General features: G+C 39.1%; 1 protein-coding gene across 3 annotated transcripts in view; it reads left to right on the top strand.

The window, feature by feature from the left end:
* Positions 1–832: 832 nt before the first annotated feature.
* Positions 833–17751, top strand: part of foxk2b (forkhead box K2b) — a 111880-nt gene continuing 94961 nt past the window's right edge. Inside the window, exons 1-4 of one of the 3 annotated variants that reach the window (XM_067456323.1) lie at positions 833–1096; positions 7372–7485; positions 13717–13821; positions 15256–15580. In XM_067456323.1, coding sequence (XP_067312424.1) covers positions 861–1096; positions 7372–7485; positions 13717–13821; positions 15256–15580 — 780 coding nt within the window. In that variant the 5' untranslated portion in view covers positions 833–860. Of the gene's footprint in view, positions 1097–5705; positions 5962–6892; positions 7109–7371; positions 7486–13716; positions 13822–15255; positions 15581–17751 lie in introns of those variants that run through there. The other 2 variants (XM_067456325.1, XM_067456324.1) reach the window with 2 other exon arrangements.

Genomic DNA, 17751 nt, shown 5'->3' with positions numbered 1-17751 from the left:
TTACTTTTCTTTTTCTTGGATGCATGTAAACCTATTGTAGGAGACCCACAGAACAAAATTAAGAAGGGTAAATATGTAAGAAAGGTACAATATGGCCTAAGAATTTAGCATTCAAATGCACACACACACACACACACACACACACACACACACACACACACACACACACACACACAAAACACTAGACCAATGTTATGTGTTTCACTTGTGTACATCATCCCAAATTATGCTATGAGATCCAGGCAGACAAGCAGTGATTATGTCAGAAATCAATAAGAACACATTTTATTAAATAATTGCAAATAGGTTTCAAGATAAGGTAAATCAAACTAGGCCTGTTAATATCCAAAATAGGCTATTTTACAGATGAAGTTTGTGAAGTGTATAGAACTGAAAAAGAAATGCCCGAAAGAAGTAAAATGTTTGAAGAATGAAAAGAAAGCGAGCCCCAAGTCTTCTGAAACTAAAAATGTATATGCCGTGCCTACGTGACAGGACTATGTTGAACTTCTTTGTACTTCTCTTGATATTCATTTAGTAGAACAATACACACAGTATGAACCATGATTATTAGTTTATTTTATTAGTGAATAAAATACATCAATAAAAAGAATAACATTTAATGAACTCAAATAGGCTATGAAATATTTTGCATTCACCACCAAATGTTTCTAACAATGTTTAAATCCAGAGAAATCCGCGATTTTAACCAGTACAACGGCCCGTGTCATTGCGTCGCCTGTCAGTGACGTTGTATCCCCATTACCCTTTACTTCCGCAGAAACCATGGCAACACACATGCGACTCGTGAAAAAATGCGGAAGTCGTAGCGTCTAGCAAGAGCAAGCCCCTCTGTTGTTATGTACAGTATGGACCATAATTATACGCAGCCGTTTGCAGCAAGTTATGTTGCCGAAGATAGCGGCAAAAAACGAAGTAAACGCACGGGTAAATCAAATGACCCAAGAAGACTTTGGGACAAGAAGAGGAGTAAAACAAGGATTAATATTGGTGTATCGTTCACAAGATGGAGAGAGATTCGGGACAAACTTCGTATTGACAGAGACGCCGATCTTGCACGTTTTTTATTAGACAAGTGAGTTCTGTTTTTATATCTTTGTTATCATTATTATACAGCTCCACATAGTTATCTTACTATTTGAACGTCTTGTTTTCCTTATGAGCATATGCCTTAGAGACAACACTATCTTGTCAAGTGAATATAATAGCAGAGGAAGATTTAGAGAGAGAGAGAGAGAGAGAGAGAGAGAGAGAGAGAGTCTCAAGTTGGATCTCCGCCTCATATGCTATTATTTCAAATAACTTCAGCTCTGCGAATACAGAATGTAATATAAAAGAGATGACAAACTATTTATAAAATAAAAAGTAAAAAAGAAAAAAAAAATAGACGAAACGTAATGCGTAAAATTGGTGTGCTATAATGACTTTTGTTTGTGTGCATATCCGAGAGCGTTATATCCTTTAAAATAATCAATTCATGGCATACTGTATCACCTTGTTCTATAAAATGTATCTAGTTTTAATTTATTTTCAGTACATTCAAATAACAAATATTTTAGGTAACTTTATTTTAAGGTGATAGTTACACAGCTTACTATAACAGTAAATTATAATAAAGTAATACATAGTGAATTATGCATAATTACAAGTAATTTTAATTATTATGTAGGAAATGTGTAACCTTTTAGGTTTTGGTTCAGTACATTTAATTAATTTGCAGTCGATTCAGTCAGGTCCACTTAAAGGGATAGTTCACCCTGAAATTAAATTAAAGCCATCTTTTACTCACCCTGCTGTTGATTGAATGCCCTATGTCCTTTTATCCCTTTCAGACATCAAAAGCAGTAATTTAAAAAAAAAGTTCTGCACGCGCTCCTTCCTATTATGGCAGTGGATAGCGACCATGGTAAAACATTAAAAAAAATTATAAAAAAGTATGATTTAATGATACAGTGAGATACCCACCATATATGGAAAGTGTCCAGAAGGCATACTATAAGGTTTGCGAGAAATAAACTATTATTCAGTCAAAACCCTGAGCTCAGCCGTTTCTATGTGCGCGTTCCATGCATCTTGTGGAAGAACATTGTAACCGGATCTACTTCTCTCTGTTTGTGTCTATAGAGAGTCACGCACGGACTGTGCTCCTCCGCAGCGCTGCGACCCGAACCGGAATAAAATAGTCCGAATATAAACATTTATTATATGTGTACCATAGTGATTCATAGTGAAGACGATTACAAAGACGTAGTGAAGACAAAAACACGGTTGTGTGATAAAGATTAAAATCAAGAACTCTTCTTCTGCTGACTGAAGGCATGAAAAGCAGTTGATTGCAGTAGGAAACATAGCCTAACAGTTTCTCAGTGTTGATGCACTTTGGGAGTTATAGTTTTTATTACGATTTTATTACACATCTATTCATGAGAATCGATCGGGTCATTCCGTTGCACCTAAATATTTTTCACCTGAAAATTACCGTGTGCGAACACAGTAATTTTCAGTCGCAAATGCGCCTAAAATGGTCGCCATATAGAGCCCTAAATGCAGCGTGCAGCAGAAACAGCCAAGCAGCAGACTGAACTGAAGCTACGCTAATGTAAGGCGCCCTGTTTAAGAGTTGTCAATTGAGTGCATAGGAATCGGATCAGCTGATATAGGTGGGGTTGGAATTTTTCCAATCAGCTGATAGCGGAGCTTGACTATCGCCTGCTTGAAATGGAAAAGCTATGGAAAGCTTGATTTATGTTATGTTTTGTAATCTTAAACCATCCCAAATATCAGCCGTCCACAGTAGTAAACAGACTAAGAAATTTATATTTATAATCAATACGCTGATTCATGACCGTTTTAATCTTTATTCAAGGAACACGGAAGAGAAGACAATGCTGAATAAAGTCGTATTTTGTGTTATTTTTGGAACAAAATGTATTGTCGATGCTTCAAAAGAGTCTAACTAACCAACTGATGTCACATCTGGACTACTTTGAAGATGTTTTCATTACCTTCTGGACGTGGACAGTATAGTGTGCATTCACTTGCATTCAAAGGACAGAAAGCCCTCGGAATAAATCTAAATATCTTAAACTGTGTGAAGATGAACGGAGGTCTTACAGGTGTGGAACAGCATTATGGTGAGTCATTAATGAAATAAATTTCCTTTTAGGGTGAACTAACCCTTCACCACAGTGGTAACCTCCAAAAACACTAACATAACACAAACTTTTAAATACCAACATTAAACATTAAAAAGTCTCATGCATTTTTTCATCTTGTTAAAAATGCATATAGCACTGTATTTAAACATTTAGGGCGTTTTCACACCTGAAAGTCCGCACCAAGGTCTGAACCAAAGTTCATGTTTTGATACATTGCATTAATTTGGTTAGTTTTGGTTTGCTTTCACATTGCAGTTACGCAAGCGCACTAAAGAACTTTACCTGACGCGCTGCTGTCCTGTCGTCATCATCTATGTGGGCTGCATCTAAACATTGATTGGTTTGTTAGCGGACGTGCGTCTGACGTCAGTGTGTTCTCTTAATTTTAATAAATGTTTCATCATTTGCCTGAATTTAATAAATAGGCTAATATAGCAGACAAAACGTGACGGAGCGATCATTTGCGTTGCACATGAACTGGAGCGGTCTCATAAATAAACCAAAACTCAGCATATATCATACAGGCTACTTGTCTCACAGACATGATAAATATATACCACCAGAACTTCCTGTAAATGGTCTGAAAGTCCGAACTATACAGAAAATGCTTTCACACAAGAAACGAAATAACCAAACCTTTGTTCAGTTTGGTCCGGACCGAGACTCCCTCTTTTCGTCGGACCAAATTTCATCTGTTTGGTCCGTGGTCCGAGGGAGGTTTCACACCTGTAATTTTGGTCCGTACCAAACTGAAAAGTCAGAAAATCCGGACCAAACAAGGTAGGTGTGAAAGCAACCTTACTCTCTGAATTCAGCCCATTTGCAAAGCATGATGCGAAGTGAATGTCCTGTTTGAGTCACTTGATTGAAACATGTTATTTGAAATAAAAACATCAAGTTATGTCCAAGAGTAATGTTTTTATCTCAATATAACATGGAGGAGTTACATTTGAACCAGAAACCTGATATAATGGTGTTAAGTCAAGATATTTGATATAAGGCAATATTTCTTGCTGTTGTTGTTTAGTGTAAGGGGTCTTCAGAAAATTTCAGAGAATTAAAAGACAAAAGCAAAAATGGATAAAGTCTACCGAACTCTCGGTTTAATTTCTAACCGTTTCTCTCCTTGTTTGCTGTATACATGCAACAATTCGGGAAAAAGTATCTTTATGAGTTCTTCTCACTATAGTCCCCTTCATCTTGCTCACTGGGGTTGTAAGTGTACTTGTACATTTGTAATGACAATAAACTTCTATCTAAGGCAGCATTTTGTAATGCGGTAGGCTACGTAAGCTGCTTGCATACATTTATTGTGAAAGTTTCTTATACAAGTAATTGCAAAGAAAATGTTCTTCTTCAAGTTTATACATCCAATATTAAGTATAGCCAATTTTAGTTGGGAAACAATTTATTGTATTTATAATGTCACACTTACTATTTCTCTAACTTGCTTCATGCATAAAAATATATAGATTTTAGGAATGGGGTCCCCCATAAAGGTTCATCATCTGGGGGTCCTTGGTATCAAATAAGGGTTAAAAATCCCTGCACTAAGCCAGGGGTTTTCAAACTGGGGTCTTGGGACCCCCAGGAGTCCTCCAGAAGGTTCTAAGGGATCCCCAGAAATTTTCAGAGAATAAAAAGACAAACCAAAAATGGTTAAAGTCTACCAAACATTCGAACTGTTTCGGTTTTAAATGTTTCTCTCCTTTCTTTCCCGAATTGTATGTTTGCTTTGTTTCTTTCTAGTGAGTTTCTCTTACTATAGTCCTCTTTATTTTGGGGTTGTAATGTAAACATACATTTATTGTGAGAGACTACTTGCTTAATTTCCAACATTACGTATAGCCAATTTAAGTTTGGAAACAATATGTTGTATCTATAATGTCTATTTACTATTTATCTAACAGTTTAAATGTTTTTTCACACATACAAATTTTAGGATGGTGGTCCCTCATAAAAGGTTTATCATATTTGGGGGTCCTTGATATCATATAAAGTTTGAAAAACACCTGCTCTAAGCGATGTGACCATAAAACACACTGGTGCGGTCTGGACCACGAGGCATAACAAACAGTGCTTCCTCCAGCCAATAGCCGACAAGATTGATTTGGGGGTGGAAATCATTCTTGTCGGCTATTGGCTGGAGCGCTTTTGTTATGTTTCGTGGTCCAGACTGCACCAGTGTGTTTTGGTTGCAGTTTGTGGCGCTTATGAGGACTAAAGTGACCGCGTTTTTTTACAGTGTGTTCATGGGACAGGCAGCTAGCGGATAGTGAGGTTATGTTTGCTGTATGTGACACACAATGAGCACCTTTAAAGGAACTGTAGTGTATGAAAGAAATGTATTTCAGTTCATCATAAAATGGCCCTGAAATCGTGTCAATTTCAAATATATCACTGACAATCGTGGTCCAGTCAGGATATGGTCATTTAAAATGTGAAGTTGGAGCCCTCAACTGATGTTGACATGTTGTGTTTAGGACATGATGTGTTATTATCGCCACCTATCCACCAATCACGAAGTCAGTATTTTTCGGCATCCGGATGCCCAGCTCTGAGGCTGCTCTAGTTACCACAGCTGCAGCTACAAACATTTGTATACAAAGATGTCTTACTTTACGAAACCTAAAAGACCTCGTTATGAATCGGAAAAACGTCGTGACATAGTCCGAAATAAAACAAGGATTTGTATAGGAGATGCCTTTGAAAGATGGAGATGGCTGAAAACGGAGAATAATTTGAAGACAGACGTCAAGGTTGCTCATTTTCTCCTGAACAGGTAAGGACGGTTAATCTTTGGCTAACTTGTAGTAGGCTACTTAATGTAAATGGACATTTCCAAATAGTCATGACAGTCGAACAAAGTTATGCATGTTCGTGCAAAGTAACGTTAGCTTAGCGCATATGGAGGAGGTGGGTGCTTGAATCGAAAAGGTAACGTTAAGGAATTTTTGGGAAATAAAAACGGCGAGTAGCCATTGCTAACATTACGTTAATGCATTATCAGAGCCCGTTTTTCTATCATTATGCTGAGACACTGAGGAAAACAACATTAGCACGCTCATTATGGCAATGTGAAAACGTATTTGAGACAGTACAGCCTAACGTTACCTCAGTAAAAATGATTCCTCATTCGTTATTCGCATAGTGGACAACACACGCAGCAAAATGAGCTGTATGGCAATTGTTAATGTTATTCTCTTGCCACTGGAAGCTAATTGTGTACGTTCCTGTTGGATCTGGCAACCTCGAGTCAAGGGGGAGAGTGGATGCTACATTTGAAAGTGATTTCAGTACCAGTTTTGGCCACAATCTTACATACACTTTCCTTTAAAGATCTTATTCCTCAGTCATCGTCCAGATTTTTAAGATCTTCAGACAGGGCTATTTTATTCTTCCCTTGCTCTCGTCTAAAATCTAAGGGAGATGAGTTTTCTCTGTTATATTTTTCTCTCTCTTTACTCTATTCAGCACTTTGGATAGCTCTGCTATGTGCTATATGTTGTCAGAAGTGGTGCAAGCATGTAAATTCGTTATTCAAACCAACAAATAAAGGGGTAAAACTGAGCAAAATGTCTGAAAACTATATCGCAGACTTGGCAACCCTGTGTGCCGGAACGTCTGTTTTTGTTTTGGTCCGTGTGGCCCCGCCGACTTGTCAGTTTACCCAATAATATTTCGTCACCCCGGGTTGCCAGGTGACAGAAAACCCAGTTCCAAAACATGGAAGCAGGCAAACGAACTGGGTCAGAGAGCGCAGATTCTACCCGATCTAAAAAGCCCAGGCATCCATCAAAAAAGCTGTATGACCAGAAGTATAATAGAAAGCGGATAAATATCGGAGACGCGTTTGACAGATGGAAACAGCTCAAAGCCCAGAAAGACTTCAAAACGAACGCGGAGTTGGCTGATTTTCTCCTGGATCGGTAAACCTTGAGCTTCAGCTAAAGTTAGCTAGCTAATGTATTCAGAGGAAGGGATATTTTATGCAAATTAAATCTTTACACTCATGGTTATAAATGCAGCGAGTGTGTGAGACACTGTTTACCACATATCATCATGGCGAAAACCACAAGTTTGACTCCATGCGAATGCATGTCAGTGTATAGCGCTGGGTACATTAACTGTTAGTAATTGTATGTGCACATATGTTGATTATGGCATGTTTTTTGTTGTTGTTGTTTTTTAGATACGAGGGTCTAAGCACCCGCATCCCCCCTCGCATCCCTCGCAAAGGTCGCAAGCGTCCCCCGAAGGCTCCTGTACTGTCCAGCACTGACTGTCCATCAAGACTCTCAGACTGGTCTGTATCTCAATGCATAAAACACATTGTGAAGTGTATGAATGTACAAGTATGCAGTGAAAACTAAGAACTTTGATGTTAAAGGCACAATGCGTAAGATTTTGGGGATTAAAATGTACAAAAACCACTAGAACAATGTTATATAATTTGTTGATTTGTGTATCCCAAATGTTTCCAATAATGTTTAAATCCAGAGAAATAAGCAATTTTAACCGGGACACAGACCGTGTCCACACGTCGCCTATCAATGACATCATACCCACCTATGTCACATGTTTTATTAGACAGGTGAGCAACTGTTTTGGATGCATTCATTGACAGAAAACGAATCATTGTTATACAGCTCAACACAATTAGTCTTACTGTTTAAATCTGTAAAAACTGTGGACTAGATGGAGACAGATGATTCACTGTGGCGACCCCTGAAGGGAACAGCCGAAAGAAAAAGAAGAGTGTGTTTTACCATGCCTAATATCGATCTAGCTCACTGCAGTCTCAGGCCCCGATCACACAGAACCTGAACAATTAAAATAACCCAGAACAATTTTTCCCAGGAACTCCTTTATTTTCCCCATACTTGTTGCTGTCTGCATTTTGATGGCAGTCTAAAGTACCATGAGGATTAGTCCGATGACGTAGGGCTACATGTGAATTTTCCAGATCCCACTGGATTTCGTCCTCTGCAAATAAGCTTAAGAGATTAGTTCACTTTTAAATAAACTTTTGCTGCTAATTTACTCACCCCCATGTCATCCAAGAGAGAAGTAGCTTCTAGTGTTGTAGTCAAGACCACCTAAACCTAAACCAAGACCAAGGCAGGGCGAGACCAGACCAGCACTCCTTAAATTCATCCAAAAGATCAATATAGTCTGAGAAATGACTTATATTTAGTGAATAAATATAATTAGAAAAGTAAGACAGTATTGTGCTGTTACCAGTCAAAACACTGACAAACATAGCACAGAAGTTACATCTGAATTGGTATAGCTACACCTTCATAAATAATGTTCAGATTAATTTAACATTAAAATATTAACATTTAACATTAACAGAATCATTTATTCAACCGATTTGTTCAAAGCAGCCGGTTCATTTAATAACGCATTGTTCAAATGTTTAAAATGTCAATTAATATTATTAACTTCTTTATTGAAAGTTTTCAATATCCTTTGCAATCATGATTATATTCATGAAAACAGCTCTCTTAATCCTGTGATATTGCTTAATTATATATATATATATATATATATATATATATATATATATATATATATATATATATATATAAAAACTAATCGTTTTGGCCATTTATATTAATTTTGGGCATTTTTGAGACAATGCTGTATTGCTTTTGAACCCGGCAGCACAGAAACAAAAGAAATCACATTTCAAAGAAGTTATTGATTGCATTTTAAGCAAAAAGTTTTATATCAAATCACATTATTGATGTTAAATCAGTTTAGTGATTATCCTTGCAGTTGTGGTCTTGACTGGTCTTGAGATAAAATCCAGAGTCCTCTAAGTCCGAGACCAAGACCAGAGCAAGACCATCAAAAAATGGTCTTAAGACCAGTCTCAAGTACTACAACACTAGTAGCTCCGGCTGCAATGTTCTTCCGCAAGATGCATGTGGTTCTGTTTATTTAACGCTAGAGTACGTTTTCTAGTGTTGCTTTAAATGCAATTTGGGGGCATTTTGTTATTTATATAGCCTATTTGCACTGTCAAATTTAATGTAAAATAATAATAATAATAGATTTTATTTATAATGCACTTTTCATTCCGAATAATCTCAAAGTGCAACAAAGGGGGGGAAAAATAACAAAAAAATGAATAACAAGTAAAAAATATAGAATACTACAAACAATCAACCAACACAGAAAACAGAACAGAAACAGAGCTGATGGTGAACAGAAACAGAGCTGATGGTGAACAGAAACAGAGCTGATGGTGAACAGAAACAGAGCTGATGGTGAACAGAAACAGAGCTGATGGTGAACAGAAACAGAGCAGATGGTGAACAGAAACATAGCTGATGGTGAACAGAAAACAGAGCTGATGGTGAACAGAAACAGAGCTGATGGTGAACAGAAACAGAGCTGATGGTGAACAGAAAACAGAGCTGATGGTGAACAGAAACAGAGCTGATGGTGAACAGAAACAGAGCTGATGGTGAACAGAAACAGAGCTGATGGTGAACAGAAACAGAGCTGATGGTGAACAGAAACAGCTGATGGTGAACAGAAACAGAGCTGATGGTGAACAGAAACAGAGCTGATGGTGAACAGAAACAGAGCTGATGGTGAACAGAAAACAGAGCTGATGGTGAACAGAAACAGAGCTGATGGTGAACAGAAAACAGAGCTGATGGTGAAGAGAAACAGAGCTGATGGTGAACAGAAACAGAGCTGATGGTGAACAGAAAACAGAGCTGATGGTGAACAGAAAACAGAGCTGATGGTGAACAGAAAACAGAGCTGATGGTGAACAGAAACAGAGCTGATGGTGAACAGAAACAGAGCTGATGGTGAACAGAAACAGAGCTGATGGTGAACAGAAACAGAGCTGATGGTGAACAGAAACAGAGCTGATGGTGAACAGAAAACAGAGCTGATGGTGAACAGAAACAGAGCTGATGGTGAACAGAAAAAGAGCTGATGGTGAACAGAAAACAGAGCTGATGGTGAACAGAAACAGAGCTGATGGTGAACAGAAACAGAGCTGATGGTGAACAGAAACAGAGCTGATGGTGAACAGAAACAGAGCTGATGGTGAACAGAAAACAGAGCTGATGGTGAACAGAAACAGAGCTGATGGTGAACAGAAAACAGAGCTGATGGTGAACAGAAAACAGAGCTGATGGTGAACAGAAAACAGAGCTGATGGTGAACAGAAACAGAGCTGATGGTGAACAGAAACAGAGCTGATGGTGAATAGAAAACAGAGCTGATGGTGAACAGAAACAGAGCTGATGGTGAACAGAAAAAGAGCTGATGGTGAACAGAAAACAGAGCTGATGGTGAACAGAAACAGAGCTGATGGTGAACAGAAACAGAGCTGATGGTGAACAGAAACAGAGCTGATGGTGAACAGAAAACAGAGGTGATGGTGAACAGAAACAGAGCTGATGGTGAACAGAAAACAGAGCTGATGGTGAACAGAAATAGAGCTGATGGTGAACAGAAACAGAGCTGATGGTGAACAGAAACAGAGCTGATGGTGAACAGAAACAGAGCTGATGGTGAACAGAAACAGAGCTGATGGTGAACAGAAAACAGCTGATGGTGGAAGTCTCTGTTAGCTCCGCAGCACACTGTGGTCCACTCCATGTTTTAAATTTCTCCCAGCGGCAGTGTGTCCTGATGACATCGTCGAGGCATGACAGCTGAAGACCAGATGATGGGTCTTCATGACGATTCAAACGATGGGGATCGCCGCAGCACCATGCAGGAGGCAGAACAATTTTCCGGGCACTTTTGTGGACACACCGGGGTCGGCACAGAAGTCCAAGCTGCTCCACGGCCACAATGCAGGACGGAACAGCGGCGCAGCCGAGAAGCGGAACATCCCAACATCATGCCGAAGGCCGATGACGATGGCCCGGATGACGCTAGCCCGGTGCAAACTTCAGCCACCATGCAGCTTAAGCCCAAGGGAGACCACCAGTGAGCAGTCGCGGCGAGAAACATCAAATGTCCTCCAAACCAGAACCAAACACAGCAATTCAAACATAAACATTAGAGAAGCGGTGGAAAACGGCAAAACGACGAACAACTACCTCTCAGTGGCTGCCAGCAATCAGCAACAGCCCCAATTGTAGCTCTGACTGTTAGACTAGTCACAAAATAAAATAAAATCTAAATCTAATAGTACAGTAACATGATTTGTGGGTGGAGAAGCGGCGAACAGACAACGCCAGCGTCCTCTCCCCCACGTTGCCTAGCAACCTCCACATAGTAAAACAATCTTTATAAAGTCTCTATCCAGAAGAGTCGCAACAGTTAGAGAATATTTAAATGGATAGTGCACCCATTTACTTACCATCAAGTTGTTCCTCACCTGTATGAGTTTCTTTATTCTACTGAACAAAAAAGAAGATATTTTGAAAAATGTTGTTAACCAAATATTTGAGCCTCATTGATATGTATAGTCTTTTTTTTTCAATGGTATTGTTGTAGTCGAGACCCCCTAAACCTAGACCAAGACAGGGCGAGACTGTGTCAAGACCAATACCAGACCAGCACTCCTCAAATTCAACTAAAAATCCATAAATAAAATTAGAAATTAGAATAATAAGACAAGATTACTCTTTATTTTAAGGTACCGTTGTTACTATGTAATTATATATTTAAGTAATGAGTAATAATAATTAACTAGATATACTTTATATAGTTTTATAAGCACAAACGCTCGCCTTGCTCTGTTCTGTGATGCGGTTCATGATGTCACATAATACGCAATTACGCTGAAAAGGTCACGCTTGATGTAGGCGAAAGTACCGAGTCAGTGTTTACAAGTGTTCATAAAAACGTTTTAAACGATGAGCTGTCATAAAAATACATTTGAATATGTGTATATGGTCCTCCTTCCGCACACTTGTAAACACTGACTGAGTACTTGTGCTGATGTCAAGCATGACCTTTTCAGTGAAATTGCGTATTACGTGTTGTTTTGTTTTCTAGATAAGACCCTTGTTCATCGTCTGGTATCGTTTAAAGCCCTTTGAAGCTGATTTTTCACCGCCAGAATTTCATCTGATCAGAGCGGTCATTAATCAGCTGTCGGTGAACACGTCAGACTAATGATCAAAGACGTCACATTTTAGACTAGGATCAGAGGAATCTTTTAGGATTTGCAAAATTTGTCCCAAATCGTGGCCAAAATCCCACAGTGTGCACCCAGTTTTAGTCTGAGACCGAGACAAGACCAAGACTTTCAAAGAATGGTCTTAAACCAAGTATCCACCAAAGTGTTTTTTCACGCGGCTGGCTGGCGTATTCAATTGTTTTAATCACTGTCACTCTTCAGTGGTCCAATCACAGTGGAGGAGGGGCGGGACAAATACAACACCGACCAATTGCCACATTCTACGTGTACAACGTCAACAGATGAAAACAAGCAGACTAATAACGAGAAAAATTAATTTAAAACAAGAACAAGAGCAAATAATTTAAATTGTATCAGCATTTTTATATAGAATCAATACAGTAACAAACTATCAGTGAAATGAGATACTAGTAACATTTCCGCCCAAATGAGACGTTTTCAGTAGCCTAGAAATCTAGACGCACCCTAGCGGCAGCAAATTTAATTTGCCCGCAAGTGTCATCTAGCAACTCTCAATACCCTTCTGAGCTGTATTCCCCTCACTCTGGACGGGCCAATAACATTGTGTATAGAGTCGGTGGGCGGGGCCATAATGACAACGGCCGAGTTGCGTTTGCGTGCTTCTAGTAAACACAGAAACTGGCGAACGGCGGCGGTCTTTCGAATCAGCTTTGACCGCGACTCTGAAAGACTTAGAGTTAAGCTTTTCTCTGAGAAAAGAACGGCACTGAAGTCATTCTGAAGAAGGGAAGATGTGTTCAGAGTTTTGCCGACCGGATACGGCGAATGTTTAATATATCAACAAGCTCTGCTTCACCTTCGTTGCTCTGGTTGGTGTAGCGCTATCCTATCGCGTGCAGAGGGAGTTTGAAAGGCAACCGTTTATCCCGCCCCCCGGATTGAGCTATCTATGGTGAGTTTCCAGACCAAACATCTTGATGTGGGTCTGGCTTGTCAGGCTACGTTTTCAGCAGAGTGCCTTGCATTTACAGCTGGCTAAAAACACTTTAGTGGACACACGACCGGACTCGAGTACTACAACACCAGTCAATGACTACCGTCAGTGGTTTGATTACCGACATTCTTTAAAATATCTTCTGTGTTCAGCAGATGAAAGAAATTCACTTAAAAAACAACTTTAGGGTGAGTAAATGATGACAGGATTTATGTTTTGGGTGCACTATCCCTTTAAATATAGTCTCTCAGTAAACATGATACTGAACTAGTAGCATACCAATGCTGACTTTCTTTGTGTAATATATTTTATAGCTAGTCTTCAAAATGTGAGTGTCCACGACAGTAAAAACATTTATAAAAAAATGATCTCTGTGTGCAAGTTTTAATATTCATTTTTTTTAATAGTATTTTAAAAATGAAATGGCAATTCCTTGTTTAATTTCACAGTTTTGATTATGAATGGGGAACAGATGATGAGGAAGAAGAAGAAGAGGAGAAAACTGAAGAAGATGACAGCCAAGACGAGGAATGTGTTTCTCATCTTGGTATACGGTATGTTGTATGTCGTTCTTACCAACCTAAATACAAACCTGATTCCAAAAAAGTTGGGACACTGTACAAATTGTGAATAAAAACAGAATGCAATGATGTGGAAGTCTCAAATTTCAATATTTTATTCTGAATAAAACATAGATGACTTTAACGGTTGGATGACATAGATGACACAACACATGTTTAAACTAAGAAACAGTCATCATTTTCAAGGCAAAAATAAGTTGATTTTAAATTTCATGGCATGAACACATCTCAAAAAAGTTGGGACAAGGCCATGTTTACCACTGTGTGTCATCCCCTCTTCTTTTTATAACAGTCTGCAAACGTCTGGGGACTGAGGAGACAAGTTGCTCAAGTTTAGGAATAGGAATGTTGTCCCATTCTTGTCTAATACAGGCTTCTAGTTGCTTTAACTGTCTTAGGTCTTCTTTGTCGCATCTTCCTCTTTATGATGCGCCGAATGTTTTCGATGGGTGAAAGATCTGGACTGCAGGCTGGCCATTTCAGTACCCGGATCCTTCTTCTACGCAGCCATGATGTTGTGAGTGATGTGGTATGTGGTCTGGCATTGTCCTGCTGGAAAATTTAAGGTCTTCCCTGAAAGAGACGACATCTAGATGGGAGGATATGTTGTTCTAGAACTTGGATGTACCTTTCAGCATTGATGGTGCCTTTCCAGATGTGTAAGCTGCCCATGCCACACACACTCATGCAACCGCATACCATCAGAGATGCAGGCTTCTGAACTGAGCGCTGATAACAACTTGGGTTGCCCTTGTCCTCTTTAGTCCGGATGACAAGTCGTCCCATTTTTCCAAAAAGAACTTCAAATTTTGATTTGTCTGACCATAGACAGTTTTTCACTTTGCCACAGTCCATTTTAAATGAGCCTTGGCCCAGAGAAAACGCCTGTGCTTCTGGATCCTCTGTCCATCTGGATTTCTGAGAGACTCTTTTTATACCCAATCATGTTGCCAATTGACTTAATAATTGCAAATTGGTCCTCCAGCTGTTCCTTATATGTACATTTAAATGTTACGGCCTCTTATTGCTACCTGTCCCAACTTTTTTGGAATGTGTATCTCTCATGAAATCCAAAATGAAGCAATATTTGGCATGACATTTCAAAATGTCTCACTTTCAACATTTGATATGTTATCTATATTCTATTGCGAAAAAAAATATAAGTTTGAGATTTTTAAATTATTGCATTCCTTCTTTGTTCTAGTGTAACCCAACTTGTTTTGGAATCGGGTTTGTAGTTGCTGGTGTAAGAGCCTAAAGTCACTACCAACATTTTTTTCATCTAAAACTCCATTTGCAACAGGAGAAAATGGCAGCAAATGAATATGAGCGTGAGAGGCTTATTGGCTAAACCGACATGTTAACCTTAAATGTGATCAATTATATCAATGTTTAATTTGTTGACAGGAATGATGCAGCATCCCATGCGCCACCAGACACTGAAAGTCTGCCACAAATTGGACTGAATGAGACAGTTCATGACACCATTGAGCCTCCATCTACTCCACCGCCCATCTTTCCCTCTCCGCCCGAGGTCTTCACCGAGGACGACCTAACAGGAAAACATGCATCCATTGCCTATGAGGAGTGTCTAAAGCAGCTGGCGACATTCCTCCTGCTGCCAGTGCAAAGGTGCCCGTACCGGTGTAGCGTCAGTCATGTGGCGTGCCAGTGCCTTCCCCCCTTCCAGTTCTCAATCACATCCAGGGGTACAGCAAGCATCATGCAATGGGTCAGTAAATGTCACCATGCAAGTCGGTGTATTTGCAGTGAACTTGGTCTTGCGAGACTTGATTACTTGGTTTGAAAAGCTTGAATCCCAAATTGTTAGTTGCATTTAGTGCTGCAACTAACAATTATTTTGATAATCAGATAGTTGAGCGATTACTTTACTCGGCTAATCGATTAATCGGATAAAACGTTTTTTTTGTTTTTTTGACAAAACATACTATTCCTCATCCTGCCCAATGCTGTCTTTCAAACAAACATGTCAGCTGTGCTATGAACATTCACATAGTAAATATATCTACCTTTACAAAAATTTGCCATGGTTTTACAGTGAACAAAACAAAAATTATAATAAATTAAAGCTGCGAGCAGCGATGGGCGGGCCCAAGCCGGTGGCACCGCCACCCCGGTGGCATCAGCTTAACTGTGCACAGCAGGCCAATAGGCATTTAATATGGGAAAAAATAAATAAAGGGACTTTGTCTAAGTAATTTGAATTCACCTCATTAACTGCAGCAACTGGTGCTGCTATGACCAGGAACCACAACAGTCACATCTATGAGATCAATTACATTTTATTCATTAATTTTATGTCAGATGACGTCAAATGTCAATTTCAAAATGAGTGCAGAATACTGTCCAAATGCTGAAGTTGTATTATCCTTACACTTCTCTTAAAAATAAATTAAGCCAAATCACAGAGACCGCAACAATGATTTTAATATCAGTGTCAGGGAAGAGTAATATGCGTGCATATAATTTATGGAAGTTTATTATAAACAGCCACTTTTATAAGATCCTGTGAAATTATTTTTTTATCCATTTGAATTCTATCAATAAATAATTAGTTTAAAGAGGTGTCATACGTGATCTTTGCAAACACAGCACATGACCTTCTTTAAAGCCCATGTTATAGAAAACAATTAAAAGTATTAGGATATCACTTTCAATTATGTGCAAATGTATTTTTTTGCAGCTCAAAATTTTGTAAGTTCAGAAGACCAGTATTTAATTAAAGAAATAATATATGTTTTAGTTTTTTACTTATTTTTCACAATAAAGTTATAGATATTTGTGATAGCCTATGATATGAAATTGTTAAATTATTAAAAAACAAGGTGACACACACACAGAGTGAGAGAGACCCCCTCCACACACACACACACACACACACACACACACACACACACACACACACACACACACACACACACACACACACACACACACACACACACACACACACATTTATTTATATATTCACAATATTTATTTTTTTATTCAAACCCAGTATAATATGTTTAATCCTTTAATGCAGGCCAAAGCACAGCATTGAGAGGTAATCGTTTTAGACAGAAGAGTGGCTCACACACACACACACACACACACACACACACACACACACACACACACACACACACACACACACTGTAGAAATCAGTGACACGTGTCCCCATGAGTCTGTGTGCATTCAGGTTGAAGTCCCCACCAGGCTAGAAAAAATAACACACACACACACACACACACACACACACACACACACACACACACACACACACACACACACACACACACACACACACACAGTAATGCTGAAGTATGCTGCAGGCAACCCTTATCAGCTCAGCCCATCTACCACCCCCCCCCCCCCCATCCCAACACACACACACACACACACACACACACACACACACACACACACACACACACACACACACACACACACACACACACACACACTCATGTCTGGTTCACTATCTTTTTGGGGACTCAGCATAGACGTAATGGTTTTTATGCTGTACAAACCATATATTCTGTCCTCCTACACTGCTCCTGCCCATCACAGGAAACTCTGCATTTTCACATTTTCAAAGTAACTCATTCTGTATGATTTATAAGCTTTTGTACCCATTGGGAAGTCCCTATGAGTCTGTGTGCATTCAGGTTGAAGTCCCCACCAGGCTAGAAAACCATTCACACACACAGAGGCAAGGTTTTTTGCTTGAAAACGTATACAATATTGCCCTCTACTGGTCCTTTAAGGGAGAGCATAAGTGTTGAGAGAAAAAAAAAAAACAAAACAAAAAAAACCAGTGTGATATAAAGAATAACCAGCAGGTGGGAGTATAGCCTTATTTATGAACCAGTTACTTGTGTCTCTCTTTTGTATTTTTT

This window comes from Pseudorasbora parva, chromosome 2 (assembly GCF_024679245.1).
Source record: "Pseudorasbora parva isolate DD20220531a chromosome 2, ASM2467924v1, whole genome shotgun sequence".
In the NCBI taxonomy this organism is placed as follows: Eukaryota; Metazoa; Chordata; class Actinopteri; order Cypriniformes; family Gobionidae; genus Pseudorasbora; species Pseudorasbora parva.
Note: the sequence above shows the minus strand (reverse complement) of the source record. Positions and strands in the feature narration are given on the sequence as shown.